Source organism: Chenopodium album, chromosome 21 (genome assembly GCF_948465745.1).
Source record: "Chenopodium album chromosome 21, dcCheAlbu1.1, whole genome shotgun sequence".
In the NCBI taxonomy this organism is placed as follows: Eukaryota; Viridiplantae; Streptophyta; class Magnoliopsida; order Caryophyllales; family Amaranthaceae; genus Chenopodium; species Chenopodium album.
Window position 1 is genome coordinate 18948054 of NC_137854.1, and position 23897 is coordinate 18971950.

Genomic DNA, 23897 nt, shown 5'->3' on the forward strand with positions numbered 1-23897 from the left:
GGTACTACGCAGCGGAAATAAACATGAATCATATTCATACAATACCTAATCCAAGGATCTAATGCATAACACATAAAGAACAAATAATTGCACCTTTGAAGCGTGATTCCACGTGCGATCGAGCAAGAACAAAGGGAGATAAAGAACCCCAAGCGTGATTCCTCTACTTGGTCCACGAGCACAAGTTAAACCTCCACTAATGCTAGTTAGTCGTGACTGAACGCTTCAATCAACCTTCAACGGAGAAGAGAGACACAAGCTAACCATGAACCACCACGACGAATACCACGAGCCACCATGAGGGGCACCGCACATACGGACGTGAAGGGGAGAGGGGAGGGCCGTGAGAAGAGGAGAGTGTTTAGGGTTTTGGGACTTGGTTGCTTGTTTCACAATCTACTGTATGTTGATTGTTACTCCTTTCTTGCAACCCTAGGCATGGATCTTATTTATAGATCACATCTCTAAATAAGAGCCCATGTCAAAAGCCCAAAAATCCCTTATCCTAAACACACTACTCTAGCCCAACACTCTACATGGTATGTCATAATCTCATGAGGCCCATTAATGAGCCTCTTACTTGTTTAACCCAATACCCTTGTTGTGTGACCTCATAGGATCCATTCTTTAAGGCTTTGGGCTATTTAACTAACCCAAAGATCAATTATCATATCTAGCACCAGATATTGACGACCGTATAGAATGAACTTATTATCTCCATAATAGTGATCCTTGATATATCTAGTAATTGCACTTATCGAAGATATAACTCCTTCAATCTCCCACTTGTCTGAGACAAGTACGCAATATTCAAATTCCTTAAGTCAATGTGTGTCGATTTGATAATATGATTGCATCTTATGTCGTGATCATATTAATCTACAAATCTTTTCTTGAAATCTGAGTTAGAATTACAAAACAAATGGTTACAATGTAATCCATTTGAGCACGGCCATGCATTTTCTGAATTCTCCCTCTTCAAGGGGCCAAGACACATTCCTAATTAAATAGGTAGACTCAATCCAATCTTATGGCAACCAAGGCTCCCACTCAACTTCTGAAATAACCGGGAAACACCCTTTATAATCTCCAGTTTCGGGCAGACGTTTGAATGTACCACAGTTATAACATCCATTGAATGAGATCAATGTTCCACTCATGTCAAAGGAATCCACTAATATATCCGGAAGCTCTATACTTGAACTTCAAAGTAGGTCTATAGTTCGATCATGCATCATTCATGCATATCCATGTGATTGACCGAGCATCACTACGCTCCTATAGCCCATGAAACTGCGCTATCCAACCAATCTTAACATGCTAGTCCATTATTGGAAGTCATTTATGTCCAGTTAATGATTCCGAACTAGGAACTCAAAATAATATATGAATTTAGTTCACCTGTGGGGTTTCATTCAAAAGGTCATCAACCTAGTGAGCCCATCAATTCATAATTATTTTGGACATTTGATTTAATCTTGAAACCACGATTAAATAAGATTGAAACTTTGTTTCAATTGATAAACATAATTCTGCAAGCTAATGTATTTGCTTTTGTAATATGCTTTCTCAAAACATACACAACTAAAATTACATAACTTGCTTCAAACCAAAAACCTTAGTATGACTCTCATACCTTGGTCATGGAAGGGGTTCAGTAAGTAGAGTTCATGAGACATTCTCATAAACATGAATTTTGCAATTTCTAAATCTTATAATCATTTTCATCTCCATACACTAAGAATTTTCCTTCGCCCTTTCGCAAGGAATGAACTTAGGAATTTCTAATTTGTATTCCAACGTTACATTGGATTTCAATTGAAATCTATCATCACTTGTTCTTAAAACACGTGAATCAAATGGATGAGTATAGTCCATGACATGCATGATGCGTCCTTTGCAAATTGCATAAGGATCATCATTCAAAATCTTAATTTCATCAGCCTTTCTCAAGGTATTGAATCATTAAGCAACGTGCCATGTCACATGGGATTGAAACTCTTTTCAATATAATGTTGAACCTTATAAGAATCTTATCAATATAAGCTTCTTAACAAAACTTAAACATCCTTCAAGACCTATCTATATAGATCTTGAATCCCAAATGTACTCATCTTCCTCTTTAAGGTTTATCATACAAAATGCATTACCCACCACTTGACTCTTCAAGCAATGAATAATTGCTCTTTATATTAGACCAAGAAGACTTCATAGCTCCCACTAAACATCTTGTACATACAAGACCTTTTCTTCATTTTACGAGAACATCAAACGATTTGATTAACTCACAAAATTAGGAACACTAACTCCCTGATGCTAACTTCAATCCATTATTGATCTTTTATGCATCCCTAGGATTATTGGATCTCCAAACTTTTGATTGTATCATATACAAATCTTATTTCATGAACAATTTCAAGAAAGCGTTTTGAAATCTATCTACCAAATCTTATAAGGTAGAAATCACTCAAATATCTTTAATAGATCTTTGCAACGTGACTAATGTAAAGGTTTCATCGTAATCATAGTCATACTATGAATATGTTGAATCCATTAACAAGTCTTTGCTTTAGTTAGAAAACATTTTCCTTTCTTGTCTGCTTTGCTAACAATGGGTTTCACCCAATTTAGGCAAATTAATCAAGTGTCATACACTTTCTTACAGACTTAGAATCTATTTCAGATTTCATGGTTTTAAACCACTTGGAGTTATAACTTGTCAAATCATCTTTATTACTTGCATAATCATCATGTTCCAAAATAAATATTTTAGAACTCTTAGTCAATATGAAATCATATTCCTTTGGCTAAGTTTTACGTATGCTAGTCTCATTGTGGGTTTGATGCAACAATTGAAACTCATACAACAACTTTGTTTAGTTTTCAATGAGAAACGACAATTGAGGATGTGCACTTGGAATGTACTACCTTCGACACATGGTTATTAATCCCATTACACTTAATGAGACCACGTGTTGTCATTTGTAACATGAGGTGAATTATGCTCATATTGTTGCTTTTATTCGATTACTTCTCGAATTTCTTCAAGATTTTCGAACTCACTTTTCTTGAACTCTTTCAAGGCTCTCGAACTTTTCGAGATTCTTATACTCCCACTTGCCTTTTGAGGAGGCATATTTATCATAGGGTGAACCAACCAAGGTTTTGAACCATGTTTGTTTGTTGCTTTTCTCGAACTCTTTTGAGATTTACACTACTCCCACTTGACCTTTTGGAACAATTTCCATAAGGGCACCTACTTGAGCAACAAACATTTTGTGCTAAGTATGGTTTGTGTAGTAGTACCCCTTGCTGTATATAGGAATTGAGTGTGCATTAAACATTTTGATACAAATGTTATTCCTTACTTTGTAGAAAGACTATATAAGAACTTTTCTTATCCATATCACATATGAAGCCTTTGCTACATTCTGATTTGACCTATGTAATTTTTGTTTAGTTTTGTAGCTTATCTTAAAAGTATATCCCTTGAACAATGGTTGGAAGATAGGTAATTTACATCCATTATCAAAGTATATCTCATATAGATTGATAGCTTCCTTCATAAACACTTCACAAGGTTTACTTTCGGAGTTTGTTGTAAAACATTTTCACAACTCTTGGATGTTTATTAATGTCTTGGCTTAAAATTCTCATTATTACGATCATATCGCAATACTTTGAATGTGTTTCCAAGTACATGTCTCGACTTAAATTTTTACAATTACAATCATATTGTAATGTAATCATTATCTTGTCAAGTTGATACTAAACTTCACTTCCATGCTTCAATTAAGCATAAATAGTGATCGTATCACAAATGAAGTTTCATTGTCCGTCTCTAGCCTTTGAACCTTTGGTTTTCTTACATCGATATGTATTCGACCTTGTGTTCTCATCATCATTTCTCTAAATGGTGACTTAGTCAAAATTTCAAATTAAAATGATTACATATATCAATGGATTCATAATCTAATGATATTGAAAGTCCATCCCTTTGGATCTTCCGCATGCAATTTTCATTTTCATTCGAATTAATTGACATATTAGAGACAACTTATATATATAGAAATGGTTTAACTATTTCTATCATATAGAACTTTAAACCTATTTAGCAATTCAAAACACCTTATGACTCAAAGAAGCATAGAATAACATTTATTCCACGTTTTTGAATCATCGATGCTTAGTCATTACTAACATTGAATGGTGTTTTGATAATGGCAAGAATGAATAACATTTATTTAATTCTAGCCATTAACAAGGTAAGGTGAAATGTAGGTTCTACTTGTAAAGTTGCAACTTTTTCTTCCAAACTTGTAGATTCTACTTGTGAAGTGGCAACATTTGCTTCTAAACTTGTAGATTTATTTCTCCTTTATCCATAACTTCTTTCTTTAGTTCAATCACATTGTGCAATGAGTGATCTAAACAAGACATCATATGTCCAAGAAGTAGCAATATGCTAAATCAATTTCTATAATATAATTCATAAATTGGAACATTTCCATTCTTTTACCTTCCAACTATATGAGGGAGTATCTAATCAATTGGAATTGGTCCATTTAATTTGAAACATTTGTTGTTCATAACAACTTTTAGCATGTAAGTAGTTCTAGGTTTGAGAAGTAGCAACTTGTTTGCATTTCTTGGCCTATAACATCTTAATGCAATCCTCATATATTCCTAAACCTTTCCCTTTGAGCCACTTAGAACATTTCTCTTAGGTTCAAAATGATACCTTGCTCAACTACTTTAAGCATTTTTCATGATTTTGCTAAGTCTAATCTATCATTATTTATATTTGAGTTTAATCAAGTATTAAACTCTATATAAAGTAGATGAAGAATACTGTCATTTGATCAACTTTTGATCATAGATATTTCCAATCACTTTCTTATATTCAATCATATTGAGGATAAGAGATTTTATTGGATTTTTATACTTGTCTTTTGGAGGGTTGTACCTCTCATCTCATTATATCCCTTGAAACACTTTTCAAAATGAGAATGTGTTGGCATTTTACTCAAACATTTTGAATAAAACCAACCTTAGACATATGACATAAATTTCTAAAACTTGCCTTTTAGAACAATCTTAGCAAAATTGGAATATAGGTTTATGGATTATCTTTTAAACTTTTTGAGAACGTTTCTCAACTTTATTTTCAATCGAGGAGATTATATATAATAATAAAATTAGAACGACATGTTACTTATAAGTAAACGCAAAATTCAATTATGTTTAATTAAATTTAAAGTACCAAAAGCGAATTAAATTGGTAACTTTAAAACATTTATTCAATGTTAATTGATCCCAATTGAATTAAATGATTCCAAGATCCTTTATTCGTGCAATAATTGACCGGACTTTGGCCCTGCCATCAACTATTACATTTTCAAGGTGAGTAAACTCTTTACTGATTACAACTCTTTGTAATTCTTGGTTGAATAATTAACCATCACATGTTTAATTATTACTCTTAGCTTCAAGGTTCTAAACTTTATCTTTAGGTAACCTTGTTGAGTATAACCAATTAAAAGTGTAGAATTTGTCCTACCCCCACTCCCCAATGAAAAATATGATGCCCAGCTTTGGCATGACCCATCATAAATGTCAAAGGTTTCATCGGGTTTTTAATTGGAAAAGCTGCCTCAATATTACTGGGACCTAGATTTATTATGTTGTGATTAAATAGTGAACTCTAGCGCATCATCACAAAACATCAATAAAATCTAACATGCATAAAATACTAAATGCATAAATAAGACATAGCATGGCCCCTAATCCTAAGAAAACTAATAAAGTAAATGCTCCCACTTGAATCATCATGGATCGCATCCACCTTGCTCCTTTGGGCCTTCACATCATGGGCTTCTTGGATTAACTGCAACCTGTAATTCTACTCTATTCTATTTACTCCTTAAATAAAATAAAATAAAATTACAAAAATACTTTATCGGTTCGTAAACCGTACTAAGATTACAAAAATACATCACGATGCGCAGATCGTATTTAGCGATCTACTGGGCCATTCTAGTCATTATATAGCAATAAACAACATCATATATTATAAAATTGCCACATAATAAATCACTCATCATGCTTTCCTAAACTACAACATCGAATGTTCACAATTAAGGAAACATGGCATCTAAATATCTCATATTTTAATTAAAGCAATTAGATAATATCATATATTATTCATGATCATCAATAAAATATCATATATTCTAAATTAGTCATGAAATAGAATCAAATCTTATTTTAATCTTAAAAGATAAATCATATTTATCCTCAAAGATTATCCTAACAAAATTAGGAAATTTTATCCTAATTACTAGCCAATCACAAAATTTTAAATCAATTATATCCAAAAATAATTATGGGATAATCACATTATTTAAATCAATCTTTATCCTTTTGGAATATGCTCAAATTATTCTAACAAATCCTATCCAAAATTAACAACCTTAATTAAGGATAATTATATAAAACAACTTTTGAAATTTGATATTATCTCAAAATAAAATCATATTTTATCTTGAAATATATTTAAAACAAAATAATTTATTTAAAACAATTTTTTTTTTGAAAACTGCTGGAAAAATCGTGACTGCAGCAGCCAAACCAAAGTCCGACCACCGCAGCCCTGCCCAGCAGCCAAGCAAAGTGCCCAGCCACCGCGGAGACCCAGCTAGCGCAGCCAGACATTAAGCCCAGCCACGCAGCCACCGGGACAGCAGCTAGCGTGCAACGCTTGCACTGTCCAGCCACCACCCGTGGCAAATTCGAGCTGCCCTAAAGTACTTGAGCTGCCTCGCCGTGACTAAACAATCCGCCCAGCCACCCGCAGCTTCAGCCGCAGCCGCGGCCAGTCGCGCAACCAGGCAGAATGCCCAGCCACGCCACCAGCCTCAGTAGCAATTTCGTGCTGCACCTCCCTTAGCTCGGCCATCCCCGCTGCCCTCTGCCCACCTGACCACCGGAGCAGCCACCGTGGTTCTGCCACCCAGCCGTGGTTGCTCCCACTCAACCTTTATTTATTTTTTTTTTTTTTTGAGTTAAATTAATTATACAACTTTTGCAAAATTAATTTTGGTGACTTAATTAAATTAAACATAAACATTTTGATGCTTAATTCAAAATTAATCAAAATCCTTATTTCAATTAAATTGGGGTTTTCATAAAATTCAATTCTTAAATCACATAAAACATTTTTATATGATTAATTAATCAAACCAAAACTTTTTAAGTATGAAAAATAAAATCAAATAATATGAAAATAACACAATTAAATTTGAAAAATTAGGGTTCATAACACAAAAATTTCGAAAAAATTAATTAGGGCTTTAGGGTTTAAATAATTCGACTAGGGCATAGAAAGAAAATTGAGCAATTAAATCATATTTAATCATATTTCAAAAATTAAATCTCCATTTAATATAAAGATTGAACCATAATTAATTATTCTCCCTCCTAATTGAATTAAAATTGTGGATTATCAAAGAATTATTCGCAATATGCGTAAATGCAATAGGCTAACTGATACCGCTGTAGGAGTTTATAGGTACTACGCAGCGGAAATAAACATGAATCATATTCATACAGTACCTAATCCAAGGATCTAATGCATAACACATAAAGAACAAATAATTGTACCTTTGAAGCGTGATTCCACGTGCGATCGAGCAAGAACAAAGGGAGATAAAGAACCCCAAGCGTAATTCCTCTACTTGGTCCACGGGCACAATTAAACCTCCACTAATGCTAGTTAGTCGTGACTGAACGCTTCAATCAACCTTTAACGGAGAAGAGAGACACGAGCTAACCATGAACCACCACGACGAACACCACGAGCCACCATGAGGGGCACCGCACGTACGGACGTGAAGGGGAGAGGGAAGGGCCGTGACAAGAGGAGAGTGTTTAGGGTTTTGGGACTTGGTTGCTTGTTTCACAATCTACTGTATGTTGATTGTTACTCCTTTCTTGCAACCCTAGGCATGGATCTTATTTATAGATCACATCTCTAAATAAGAGCCCATGTCAAAAGCCCAAAAATCCCTTATCCTAAACACACTACTCTAGCCCAACACTCTACATGGTATGTCATAATCTCATGAGGCCCATTAATGAGCCTCTTACTTGTTTAACCCAATACCCTTGTTGTGTGACCTCATAGGATCCATTCTATAAGGCTTTGGGCTATTTAACTAACCCAAAGATCAATTATCATATCTAGCACCAGATATTGACGAACCTATAGAATGAACTTATTATCTCCATAATAGTGATCCTTGATATATCTAGTAATTGCACTTATCGAAGACATAACTCCTTCACTAAGTACACATTTCCTTTAAACCTGCAGAAAGGGCGTGATTAAGCAGTAGCAATAATATCATCAAGCAACATAATAACTGACACAACTATCATCATCATAACAATAATAAATAGGAAAAATTGTCAAGAATAGTACAAACTTTGAGCGGTCTGCCTAAAACAATTCAAAGTTTTGATTATTTCTGAATAATACAAATTGTGGTGAGTATCCGCTTTAAACAAAATACTTTACCTGCAACAAGAATGACTGGTTAAATTATTTTTTTTCTTTCTAATATTTTTGTTTATCAATGTAATTAACTCTTAATGACAACTTCAATTATGGTTATTTAATAATTAAAACTTTTTTTAAAAGAAAATAAATTAAAATACTTTTTAAAATTTTCTGAAAAAAAAAACCATCTCCTGATTCCTCCACCAGCTACAAGTTACCCACCACCGGCGCCCCCAAAACGCTCCCAGCCGCTTTCAGATCCCCCTCCCCGATACCGACACCGAACCCCTCCCTTGCGCGTCACCGTACCCCCTACCTTCCTCCTCGTCAACCAACTAACATCCTTCCCCAAAACCTTCCCTCCCCCGCAAAACCACCAAAAACCCATCCCGCACCCCCGAAAATCCCTAATCGAACCCCTACTGGTGGCTAAGGAGGTCCAATTAGGGTATTTCAAGGGTAGGAGATGGGTTTTTGGTGGTTTTGCGGGGGAGGGAGGGTTTAGGGGAAGGGGGTTCGCTTGTGCCGGGGAAGATGGAAGAGAATGACGCGAGGGGGAGGGGGTTGTTGCCAGCGCCGGGGGAGGGGAATTAGGGTGCAACCGGCGCTGGGGGATGGGAGGGAGGTTGCGCAGGTGGTGTTGGTGGCTAGTGGAGAAGATGGTGGAGTTTTTTTAAATAAAATAATAATAATATTTTTTTAAAAAAAAACAAATTAAATGGTTAAACCTATAAGGTAATGACACGTGTCCCACAAAACCTGTTAATTAGGTTATTAATAGGTCATAACTTGTTTAAAGAGGATACTCTCTAAAGTTTGTACTATTTAAAAATAATAAAAAGTTTGACTTGTTTTTGGCAAACTGTTCATAGTTTGTATTATTTTTGACAATTTTTCCTACTCCCTCCGTCCCCAAAACTTCAACCCTTTTGAGTTGATTTTGCGGGTATTAAGAAATTTAAATAAAAAAAAGTATATTGGAAAGATAAATTTACATGGGTTTGTAAAAAAGTAAAGAGAGAGATAGTAATAAAAGTATATGGAAAAACAAAATTTTATATGGGGAAGCTAATTTTGCACAAATACTGTTGCAAGTTGGTGGGTATTTTAATGCTAATGCGTCGACCACTTTGGAACTAATATTAGGCCATAAGGTTTGAAGTTTTGGGGATGGAGGGAGTAATAAATATCATCATTATAGCATAATAATATTAGCAAGATCATAGGCATGATAATAACATGATTAATAACAAATTCTAGCATGTCACTAAATAAAAATCAAAGCTTTAACCCTAACATGATACTAGAAAGCAATAAAAGCATCCTAACATAATATTAGGAATCATAATAATATAAGCCTGATTTCTTAAGGAATAGAGTAATTGAATTACTCACTTTGAAGTCTCGTACCTTTTTATATCAAAACAATAAACACGTTAGTAAACTTCAAGAAAGAGTAAAACAAACAAGTCAATTAATAACTAAAATATAGATTTGGGACCAAATTTTCAAAATTATTAACCTTTCACGTCGAGGACGAAGGCAACTACGAGTTTGGCTAGGAGTATTAGAGTCTCGCAAAGGACGTATGGTGCTTGTGTATTTTGGCTAGGTTAAGAAACATAGAGAGAAGAAACTTTTAGCTTGTAGAGAATTAGATGATTGTTGGTGAATGAAAACGGAGGACATCGTCCCCTATTTATAGAGAAAAAGCGACCGAAAAGATCAGAAAACGATCCAAATTCCATCCGGAATAAAAACAGGTTTCATCACGTCGCAATGGCGATATCGCTACGCGATATTTTCATCGTTGTGTGATGGTTCCATTGCTGCGCGATGCTTTTCAGAAGATAAGATTCGTACAGAATCTGACTTCAAATCAAATTGGGTTAGTTGAATATCCGTACTTATCCTAATTTTATCAAAATTAAATCTATTCAAAAGCACATGTTTTATCTGATATAAAGTACTTAATCATTATCTTTTTCAAAACGAGGATAATTAAAACCTTCTAGAAGATTCTAGAAGCTAAAAATTAATTCTAATGGCTTTAGGACTTAAAACAGCCTTCTAGATAATTCTAGAAACTTAAGATAAATCATAATGATTTTAGAAATATAATAAAGATTAATGGACCCTCCACATGATCATTAGGTTCGTATAAACCTTGGGTTGGGACTAGTTTAGTAATTTAGCCATAACTTCCTCGTTATAACTTGGATTTGGGCTTATAATTTATTGTTGGAAAGCTCTTTTCGAGCCTCATCCAATTAGACAATAATTGGACCCAGATTATGGATAAAATTAAACTGAATTGGACGTTTTTCAATAATAGGACACAAAAACAATAATTTTTTAAATTAAACTTTTTAAATAAGGGGAAATTTTGTTTAAAAAAAAGGCGGAAATTCACAAGACTCTTCAAAATTTCACCATACTCGATAATCAAAGACCTGAAAGGGATTCATCATAGGGTTTAATGTTTGGGGAGACACAACCAAGTGTCTATAGTGGCGCACAACCTTGCAAGGTGTGTTCTCACACGACTAATAAATTCCACTACTTCCCTTCTGATTATGATGTTGATGCATTCACGAAAGATAAAAAGAGGGAATAATTTGTTGTATGCTCTGGGGGATTTCAAGCAAGCTTCTGGTTTGACGCCTTGGTTTAGTATTAGTTGTGGTAGTTGTGTTAGTTTACATATTGATTTATTGCTGCTATGAAAGCTTGTAATTACATCCTTTTTTAATACCTAAAGTTGCCTTTTTCGTTTGGAAAAGACAACCCTTAGACTTGGCCTCTTCAAACTGGATTATTAGTAACTTTTTCTATGAACATTAGGCCATTAACATAAATTGTTTCCCTCTTTATGTTAAAATACAGACAACAAAGGATAAATGAAGCATAGTCATGCTCCAACGAAATAATAATCCTCAAGCCAATATAGGATAACATGATGACACATAATAAGATGGACAAAATCAATCCATATAACATTTGTGCCTCCTATACATATATATATGTATATATATATGTATGTATATATATATATATATATGTATATATATATATATATATGTATGTATATATATGTATGTATATATGTATACATATATATATATATATATATATATATATATATATATATATATATATATATATATATATATGTATGTATATATGTATACATATATATATATACATATATATGTATACATATATATATATATGTATATACATTTACTTTCAACTTCCTTTTAATGACGTATCGCTTTCCTAAATTCATATAATTATACTTTATACATATAGATGTTTAAAGATAATTTACAATTATTTAAATTCTGATCTTAATGAAAGGGTAAAGTTGGTTGCAATGTTTAAAGTTGTATTGGTACAAAGTATATGGCATTGAATTTCCTTTTATTATTCTAATGCAAAATAATAGTACAAATGTTTGAATCATTGATGACTTCAGAATTAATGTTGATGTTGATCTAATCTAAAAGGTTTATGTTTACGTACTTTTCTTGGGTTTTCAAGGTAAAAGAATTAATTTGGTGTGGTATGATCGATTTTAATGAAGAAAGATATATTAACATTATGATGAAGGCATGATCGATTTTAATGAAGAAAGATATATTAACTTATGATGAAGGCATTTAATAAAAGTGACACTAAAATATATAAATGCACAAAATTTCATATCAAGAACAAGTTTCTAAGATGTTACAAATTTTTATACATTTATCATCACTTAATTTATTCGGAAAATTGACAATAAATTTTAGTCGTAGGTCGCCTCGCTTTCCACATTCATTAGACAAAGGCATTCCTTGATCTTGAATAACTTTTTCGTATCCTGGATATATTACGTCATCGACTCGTAAAAACATTTTTTTGCCCCCTAGTAATGGCAGGGTTATACTACAACCAACAAGAGCTTTGTGTAAAGAGATTTCAACTCCCAACTCTAAGTCATCACCTACTCTTTTAAATAAAGCATGTCTTTTTTCATCTATCAAGAATATGATATCTGCAGGCAAATATCCTGGTTTTTCATCACCTTTTCCTTCAAATGTTATCGTTGTTCCTTTTCTCCAACCCGGCTTGACATTAATATGTAAAGTTTCCTCTTCTTGAACAATTATTCTGCAATAAATAATTGATCATCAATAACATTGACACTTCAATTTTGACATTATTTAACAAAAAATAAGGGTGACAAAATATTCAAACTAATTTGCAAGTGAAAAAAGGGATGTTGAGTGTGGGATCCAACTTTAATTAAAAGGTAGGAAGAATTATTTATTTTTATTTTCTATTTTACATAGACGATGGGATAGGTATATTTATCCACTCCAAATATAGTCGGACAAGGAGTAATTAATTAGTTGAACACTAAGGATGCTTTTGGGCATCATATTGAACTAAAAACATGATACGATATTAGATGGATGAGATATAACCATATTAAAATATACATTTGTGTGATATATTTTCCATATTGATATTGGAAGATTAATACATTTTAATTATCTATGTTAGGATATAATTAACGTGCGGTTATATTTGCATAAATACCCCCAATTATACATTTATATAGCCAAAAAGTTCCTAACCTCTAAACCCTCCCCATCATTCATTCGCATTCCATTTTCAATTCCACCCATTGATCAACTTATATCTTATCGCAATTTGAGAACTACGCCATTATTGAAGCAAAAAAAAAAAAAAAAAACCACTCCCTTGTTAAAGGAATGAACTACTTCACTATTGATGAAGCAAAGGTCGTCTGAGTCACCATTCTTACTGCTATTAGCCTAAGCTCTTCCACCATCGTTGGCCTCTTGGACACCATTGACAACACCACATTCCACTACCCTCCAATTCAATAAAAAACCCTTAATGTTCAAATCTTCATTCTATCATCTCGATAAAAGGGAATTAATTGAACTCAATAATCTTTACATTATAGTTCAAGGGTTATGGTGTAAGTGGAGGGTCAATTGATATGTTACATGTAAACTTGATACAAGTTGTGATGGACATGAACCATGAGATTAGTTAGTAAATATGAGCTAAGCATGTTTAAAAGTCTGTTGAATTATTTATCAAGAAATGAAGGTATTAATATTTTAGTATGTTAATAATAATTTATCAATCATGGTTTAATTTGGTTCAGTCAAGGAAAGATTATTTTTATGAGTGCTTTTATGCATAAGTTAGTAAAGAAAGAAAGCATTATTTATTTGTGTTTTGATGCACCACATGCTTTAATTTTATACATCAAGGTAGTAATAGTGTTATTTTGTGCACATCCAAGGCAAGGATGATTAAATTAAGTAATAAATATGTTGATACTCCCTAAATAATCAAGAAATAAAATTGGAGATAATTGGATGGTTATTTATTGATGGTTGTTTTTTTTCGTTTTTTTATCAATAATAATATAAGAGGGTACGCACTAAAACTTTTGGAACATTTATACCAGAAAAGGCGAATATTTGGGGGGTGGGTTTATGGAGTTTTATATTTAACCATGACTTCTATAAGGGGTACAAAACTCCATGCTTTCTTTATTTATTAATAAGCTGGAATTCCATCATTTAATGAATGATACAAGCTATATTTGATATTCGCTCGATTAGCTCTTGCACTAAGGTCCCTAATTAAAGGCAAGGTAAGGAAAGAAAACTTATTTGATGTGTTATTCAAGTAATTCTAATATAGATTAGCAGCTAAAATCGAGGTATGTAAGTGGTGATCGAAGTATTATTTTTCGGAGAAGCAAGATTTTTTTTCTTTTAATTATATATATTGATCAGGAGGAAGCACGTTAATTTATACATTGCCTATTAGTGTGTATGCACTCTATTTTGATGATTTATACATTACTTTGTGTTTATGACCTTATTTTTATCTTGCTCAAGCAACAACTAAGGGCCTGTTCTCATTCACTAAACTCAGCTGAACTAAATTGAACTGAACTGAACTGAAATGAATATTTTATAAGAGAAGGAAATTAGGAGCTGAACTTAGCTGAACGGAACTGAACTGAACTGAACTGAGCTGAACGAAACTGAACTGAACTAAACTGAACTGAATTTCAACGTATGAGAACATTCCCTAAGTTTTATGGTGTGTAGCAAAACAATGTAAAGAAAAATTACAGGTAGTGGAAGCTTGAGAGCCATGATGGGATTGAGTGTTGAGATCTAACTATAATTTTATTATTTCTCTTCCATATTTGTCATATTTATATGATTTTATTTATTGCTTTAACATTTATTAGTTTTAACATTTATTAGCTTTAGATTGGATTGAAAAAATTACAAATTTAGTTTTCCGTTTTGGATTTGGGTTCGGGCTTCTCAAAACCAAATATGCCCAATTTGTAAACTAAGCCCTTTCTTTCTCATCTTGTCTCCTGGCTAAAATTTTCAATATCTCGCTCTCATCAATTTAGTTTTCATACTACATATACAAGCTACACATGAATGAGAACACAGAATGTCACAAATGATTTCATCTATCTACGTATGGGTACAAATATATCTATTATTTCATGCTAATTTTTTGGTTTTATTATTTTCATTCACTCTTAAGTGTAATATTAATGAATATCTATTTTTTGGAGTGATGTTAAAGATGGATATGAAGGCTTAGTTTCACTAGAGTTATATACGAGGAAGCACGAGAGTGTCGTACAAATTTGATATATCTTTTTTTATGTATTATGTACGTCAATTGCTCTTGAGATTATTAGTAGAAAAATAAAACCTATAAGAGTTTAATTTATAAAAATATTTTGAGTATTTATTGATTAGATCTTTTACTTTTCCATTAAAATTTATAAATTTTGCTTAAAAAAATCAAAGGCCTAAACAAAAAAAGATGTAAGAAATATTGGTTTATGCATTAGATTCGATTTTAGAATAAGAAATTCAGTTAGGATTAATTAAACCGAATACTAATTTGGTTTATGGATTGACTTCGTTTTAAAATTAGAAACTTGGTTCAGTTTTGATTGGAACAAATTTAAATTCGGATTGGATTTAGGTTGAAAAACTTAAAACAAAATTATTTCAATTTGATTTCGGCTTCGGATATAATTTAAACCAAACATCGAAACTTCACTCCCTTATTAGTTTGGATTATGTTGATTTTGGTTTTTGTGTCGTTAATGATTCTAATTTTTAGTAGCTGATTTTAGATTATTGTATTTTAGTTTATTTTGTTTTGCAGTTCAGTAATTATGGTTGGATATTCACATTAATTTTGGAAAGTAGTCTTCCGTTGTGTTGTCTTTGATAATACTATAAAAGCCTCTTCCTTAAATTTTATTTGAACAAATTAAAAATAAGAATTTTATTTGATATGTTTTTTCAGAATACTGTAAATTGAGATAAAACTAATATAGCTTTTTAACACCATGATCTTATGTATTAAATTTCAAATACACTTAGGCCCCATTACTTTCACCTAAATTAAAATAATATAATGTTTAGAGCATGTTCTTTTCACGTTACAAAAATAATATTCAATAAAAGTACTTTTAGTTTAGTAAAAATAATTTTAGTTTAGTAAAAATTATTCCAGTTCAATAAAAAGAAGGATATTTTGACTTTTACCACTAAAAAAAATTTTTAAATTATTTTTTACCATATGCCGTCAAAAAAAAATTCTGGTAAACATTTTAATTCTTCGATTTTTGTGCGAAATACATGGTCTTCAAGGGTTTAGGGGGCATTTTGGTCATTTGGATCGAATTTGAGTCAAAATTGACAAAAAAAGATAGGAAATGTCTCATCTCTCCTACTAAAAAAATACCTGGATTTGCGTGTATATGGTCACCTTGGACATACCATTATTAAGAGATATATATTTCGTAATTTTTATCAAGAGTTTCATTGCTTCAAGTGTGCTCTATTTGTGTTTTTGCTTTTTTTTTTCTTAGAAAATATATATATATATATATATATATATATATATATATATATATATATATATATATATATATATATATATATATATATATATATATATATATATATATAAACATTTTACAAATCAACTTTATATACTAAATTACTAGTCGCCATTAACTTGGTTACTTGTGTATGCAATATGGTTAGGGTTATTCTTCTTCATATATTATTTCTCTCTTCATGGATTGAATTTACAAAGATTGTCCTACAATTTAATTGTGATTTAAGCATGATTTAATAATTGCACTTTAATCTTAATTCAATTAGCAATGTATTCATTAAAGATTATTTAGAATAACTCAAAACTGGTTTAAAGTTTACTGTTTATGCTCAAAATTATGATGCTAGGCTGTATAATGTTTTAGTTTTGGGGGGAAAGAATGAGTTAGGGCTTGTTTAGCAAAAAGTAGTGATAGAGGTAACTGTTAGCTCGGGTAGTAAATGTTGGACGCATGTGTAGTTGTTATCTGTCAACTAGTTGTTAGCTGTGAAAATAAAAAAGTTAATTATAAGTATTTGGTAAAATAGTTATTGACTAGCTATTAGCTGTAAAATTCTAAAAATATAGAAGAAGAATTTCCAAGAGCTAACTAACTTTTAACAAAAGCTAATAATATTAACTTTTCACAAAAGCTTCTTCAACCACTAAACTCTATTCCCACCACTTCATTCCCAAACACTCGTGTTTTTTTACTAAGTGATGGGTTGAATAAGTCAAACCACTAAAAACTACTCAAAAGATATTGTCGAACACGCCCTAAATCAAGACAAATTAAATAACATGATTTTTTAAGAATTACATAACAATCAAAGCACGGCATAAAAATGTCAAATTAATAAATAAAAAAAGGGGGTTTTCATTTTCTTTATCAAGAATATAGTTTTTATAGAGTAGTACCGACATTGTGAAATTAGTTAATTTTATCAAAAATAGATGCAATATAATATAATATTGTGTTGAAAGTAAAAATGGAAATAACTTATGTACTATATTTAAGAACAATTTGAATTAGAAATTAGATTGAATTACTGTAATTATTATTTAAGAAATTACAATAGATGTATTAGAAATTATTTACTATTTATACATTACCTTAATTTCTATTTAAATATAATAATTATTGAGATATGAAAAATGGTAAATAATTTTACTTATACTACTCACTATGTGTTTTTTAAATGCATCACCTGAGTTTTCACATTTATCGAGACACGACTTTGACCATCAATATCCTTAATTAGATATTAGCAAAATTATATAAATAATTATATTATAAAAGTAGATATTGTATAAAAACCAACAACATATTATAGATCATAATTATAAATTATATATTAGTTAAAATATTATGGCAAAGGTAAAATATGAATAGTGGAAAATTCCAAGTGATGCTTTAAAAAAAAAAAAAAAAAAAAAAGGGTACTGACATAGTGTACTAATGGGGAGGTACGCCATGAAAAGTGTATTAGTAAAATATACTAGCAACAACATTGTCAAATCTAAATACACGTTCCAATAATGTAGGAATCATGTAACAATATAAGTTTGTACTACACAAACAAAATTATGAATGATTTACAAATAAAAAAAAAAAGTTAACAAAAGTGTAAGATTCATATGATAGATAATGAAAATTCAATAACATAAGAAGGGATAGACGACATACCCAGCATCTGAAATAACATCTCTTTTTATCTTTATTTTCTTAGTAGCGCCAAAGCATAATTCTTCTAATGAGCATTCGAGCCTCTTCTCAACTTGATGTGGTTTCTTCCGTATTTTGGATTGAGAAAATATAATTGGAGTTGTGCTCCTACGACTTGTATTTCTCGATAAGTCACCTGAAAAGTTAATTGTATTTGTATGATTATGACTCATTAGTTTACTTAGAGTGATATTTGGAGTTTCCACGGGTGATGAGCTTGTTGCACCCTTTCTACTTATACTTCTTTTTACGAAATCTATCATGTCGGCTGATCGACTATGACTTCTATTTAAGTGAGGTGATGGAGTGTGACTTCTTCTACTATTAGTCCTTGAGAGTAACGAAGGAGATCGTACAAAGAAACTATCGTCCATACTGCGTTTATGATGAAAACTTCCTTTTTTTGCAGAAGTTGTTGGAGTATTCCAACTCCCTTCTTGGTTTTTGTCATTAGAATTCTATAAAATCAAAATGTATCAATGGTTAGAATAAATTGTATGTATCTATATAATCATATAAAAACTTATAAGTATGCTTGAAGATTTTACCTTATAACTTTGAGTGTTATCGTGAAATTTGGAGGAAACGTCATGCTTGTTGAAATTATTTTTATCATGATTCCATTTAATAACAAGGTTTTTGTAAGCCTTGCCAATATCTTTTATGGATGCCGTTTTTTTTTGGTGAAGGTGGTAAAGAAATTTGAAGAAAGATACGGATTAATTCAAACAAGATAGTTTTGATGAATATGATTAAGAATGATGGGTAAAGAAAAATGAGGAGAGTATATGGTCAATATCAAGAAAAGTTATTTGATTAAAAAAATTGAGAAGTAACCAAAACTAAGAATAATATTACAAACTTTAATTAGATGTTCTCAGTTCAAAGACACAAATATCAACCCTCTTTTTAGTAATTGGTTATAAGTTATTTTTGTAAATTAATGCCTTCTTTCGAAATTAATGGTTTTTCTAGTGTAAATGAAAAAACAATAAAGGATCCATACATCAATACAACTAAAAATAAACCCCCTTTATTTAGAATGTTAAACTACATTGCATATATTTGGTTTTTGTTAAAATTAATCTTAAATTATTCTTCTTTCCTCTATTACTCTTTCCCTCTCCCTTAAACTTCTCCTTTTATCTTTCTCTCTCTTACTAAAATAGCCTCTTTGCTTATATAGTCATGTAACAGTTCAAAATGGGGAGATTTTTGTTGGTAACATAATTACTATATATATACTTTCACTAGTATTTAGCCTGTACGATGCACAAATTAAACCTTTTGGTTTAATTTAAATTAATTGAAGGACTGTTCTCTTGTATTTTTGGGTTGTTGTGAAATTGGATTAAAGCTAATATTTGTTTATGTATTAAATAAAATAAAATGTATTGCCTCGATCATATGTCACATTTCAAAATACAAATTACATCATAATAGCAAACTACCCGACACGACAACATGCTACAAACCTTGTTTAACTTTCCTAGACCATCTTTTTCAATTCTATGTTCCTTAAATCTACAATTCTAAAGATAGAGAAAGCGATTTTAGTACTGAGATTATACAATGAGCAATCAAACTATATATAGCTTTCAATAAACTTTATAATTATAGACTATGTAACTAACCAACACTTTTCATATGAAGAAAGTAGTACTAGAATTAAGTTAACAAAGTTTATAATTATAGACTATGTAACTTTTTTTTTAAAAAAAAAATTATAATTAGTAAAAATGTAATATGTAATTTAAAATTTTTGATTAAACTATTTAGATAGAAGGGATAAAAGTGATATTAAAATAAAGGATAAAAAATGATGCGTGGCACTCTATAGTTCCTTTAAAATTTTCAGTCACTAAATATTAATAGATTCCTCTTAATATTGTACTCTGAAATTTTAATGTCATAAAACTCATTATCGTAATAATTTGTAGTATTTTAATTGTGATCAGGGATGTTTAAGAATCGGTACAGACTAATAATATAGATTAACTATACTATTTGAAACCGGTCAAGTCTCTAGGTTGCAAGGTTTTCATTTTGGATTTGTCCGGTATGATCTAAACTTGGAAAAAACTGAACCTGGCTGGTATCTTGGTTCTTTGACTTTTTTTTCCCTAAAAATATAGACATGCCATAAGCCTAATAACTATTCATTGATATCATTAAAGTTTGTAAAGTCCTCTAACGGATTAAAAAAAAATCTCTTTTGAGTTTTGAAATTTTAAAGTAATTCGAAAACCATAAACTCTCGACAACGTTGTCAACCAACAACTACTTGTAAACAATTGTCTGCTAATCTTCTATAATTCTCTAGCTCCTTAATTTTTCTAGATATTTCTATCTTATTTTCAGTTGTTGTTCATCATCGCATATTAATAACACATCCATCAAAAAAATTGTTCAGTATATAATGGTTCGTGATTCATGAAATAATTTGTTTATATTTATAAGGAAATTTTTATTTTTAATACCATATTATTAAGGTTGAAAATTGGATTTTTACACCTCCAAAAAAAATTATATCTTGACACCACCAAAATTTTAAAAATTAAATATATTTTACCACCACTTACATGTTTCGTCTTTAATCCCTTAAGTAGTTAGGGTCATAGTAGCCCAATGATAATAGGGTCAGGGCCAATCTTAAAGGGCTTTTAATGGACAAGGCCTTTATTGGGTAGGGCCCTTATTGAGTATGGTCAATATAGGGCTAAAATGTTTTTTCAATAATATTTATAAAGAAAATAGATAATGTAAGAAAATTACTTAGATAAATTTGTATTCATATATACGTTATAATGGCTTTGTCCAATATTTATTTTAATTGATATTTTGTAGGCCCGCCTATTATTGACTCCTTATTTACCCGCGACCCGAATTGGCCTGACCTGATATTGACCCTAAAAAATATGACCCTATTTGAGTCGACCCGCAACCGACCTGCATCGATACCGGCCCGAACTGTCCAATAACCAGGTCTAGTTGGGGGAAAGAGAAGGGAGATGCCGATGGGTAGATTTTAGGCTTGGGGAGGGGTGGCGGTTACGCTAGGTGAGGGCATAGAAAAGGATGGAGGTGGTGGAGCAAGGGTTTCTAGGTAGTTTTAGGAATTTGAATTTTTTTCACAATTATATTTTCTTTTTCTTATTTTAAACCAATAATAATTTGAAAACACGTGTTACTATGGACCTCACTTAATGGATTTTTTGACAAAAATTTATAACTGCGGGTAAAATCCAATTTCCTAAACTTTCTGTGGTATTAAAGTAAATTATTTTTCTTCGTACTGTTAAAAACCAATTTTTTAGTGTTAAAAATCAAAATTTTCAACAATTTTGATGTTGAACTTGAAATACCCAATCCCTACATAAGCTTGCTTTTACTGTTATTTCATCCTAAGTTTCTAATTTAATAATTATTGTATCACTATACTTTGAAGTTTGTAATTTTCATAAATAATATTAAACCTGTAATGCAAATTTGTCATGCATTGAGTATTTAAGTTATTTAGTAAAATATTAATTCCATGCTTTTTTTTCCAACTTTTCATGTTAGCATGTAGAATTATAGACAACTAAATTGAAGTATTTGATTTGTATATTAATCATATACATATGAATGCATAGTTCCGTAATCTTGAGCTATGTATCGATCTAAAACCAAACCGGACAAAGACCAAAATGGACCAGGACTTGAATTTAAAAATTCGCAAATTGGGACAACATCGATATTAACCGGTCTGGGTTCCAATTTGGACTTTATTTTCCAGTTTGATCCGGGTTTAAACCGGTTGCAACTATTCCAATGTCGGCAATTAACTTAAGCAACAAATTCAAACAATCAAAGAAACAATTCAAATGCAAATTACACCAAACAGATAAATTAAAATTTTCTAAATTCCAAAACACTCATCGAATTTTACAAGAGGCTTCCCAATTTATCTTTATTATAAACAAAGATGATTTATCTAATGGCAATATGGTAAATTGCAAAAGTTAGGCCTCATGATGTATGTGTATTGAAATAACATTTTCCTCTACTTATTCTAGCTAGTTATAAAGGTATTTCAACTGACAAAAGTAACTTAATGTCGTTAACATGACCTTGTTAACTAGATGTTAGTCAACCTCAATGATTTTATTTGCTTTAATTTGTAATTTGAGACGACTAGGGAAAATTATTTTGCATAATTACCTGTGTCATTAACATTGGTTGTGTTAATTGAGGTATTAAGTGTATTAAAACTTTAGCGTAATACTAAAATTAAATATTAGTGAGTGTCATGGGTTTATGCCCTGAATAACTTTTTATAATCATTGTCTATTAAGAAAAGTTTTAATGTCATGGCATTACAAATTATTGTTTGATAATTTCAACATATTAAACACCCTAAAAAATACGTGATGAAGGAAATTCATGTCATTGTATGAAATGTCCAACAATCAACGATATTTATAACACTCAACTACCCCGATACGAGTTTAAAAGGTAAGTTAAGATATTGAACCATAGGGACGTCATAATCACTATCAAGCACGACCAACAATTAAGCTAAATTGAAACAATGGAACGAGAAAACTAACATTAAAGGAGGAGACTAACAAGAAAGATCAATTACTAAACAAACTGAACTAAGGAGATTTTATCAAATTAATTATGTAAATTAAACAACAATCAAGAATTAGGAATGAAGGAGACATTGTGAACTTAGTAAACATCCTCATTGATTTAAGATACTATCCTCTAAATGCTATCGGTAGTGATTGATTACTCTAACATAGGATTCACTATATCGCCATAATTCTGTATATTTAGAGGTAATAAACAAGATCGAATCAATTAAATAAGATACACTAGGTACACTATCTTCGATAACTTACATATAATTTACAACTTATAATCAAAATGTGGTAAAACAAGAACAACAAAGCATTATTTAATCACAATAAATCTCAAATCCTTACTCCTAAATATGATTAAATCACAAATTAATCATCACCAGCTTCCTAACAAGAACACAATGCACTAAACATGATTAACAAACTAAAAGTAGCATTAATATACTAGTAACGAATAAAAGAGATTAAATAATCAAAATCAATAAAGAAAGCTCAAATAAAGATTGAGATAGAGCAGGAAATGCTCATTGATTTAATAAAGAGATCTCCAAAACAATTGTCACAAGTTAATTATTCTTCACACTCTAAATTCCACCATTGAAATTCCTCACTTGAAAACCCTAATTATGGAAACTAATCCTTCCTAAACTCTAACCTAAGTTGAGAGAGAGGGGTAGAGAGAAAGAGAGAGAAACATAGCTAATTATAATTAAAATGTGAAATAGTAGTTGATTTTATAATCACCCCAAAATTGATATTTATACTAGGTTAGACAATAAAAAGGATAAAAGGGATAAAGAAAAAAATAAAATAAAGAAAGAAATAAGAAAATTGAAAATGAAAATGAAAAGAAAAAGGGACAAAGAAAGGGAAATTCTCTTTGGTAAGGTCCTGTTCACTCCACCTTAAAACAAATATTTAGTAAAAATAAGGATTTTTAACAATTACCACCTACAATTGTTGTTTTAGGAATTACCACCTACAATTTTTTTTATTATTATTATTGAAATTT

The 23897-nt window shown here is 31.0% G+C and overlaps 1 protein-coding gene across 1 annotated transcript; it reads right to left on the reverse strand.

The window, feature by feature from the left end:
• Positions 1-12267: 12267 nt before the first annotated feature.
• LOC145600534 (uncharacterized) lies at positions 12268-18631 on the reverse strand. Its single transcript, XM_081656418.1, has 2 exons — positions 18219-18631; positions 12268-12712 (listed from the first exon to the last, which is right to left on the reverse strand). The coding sequence occupies exons 1-2, from the start codon at positions 18629-18631 to the stop codon at positions 12268-12270; spliced, it is 858 nt and encodes a 285-aa protein (XP_081512544.1).
• Positions 18632-23897: the final 5266 nt, after the last annotated feature.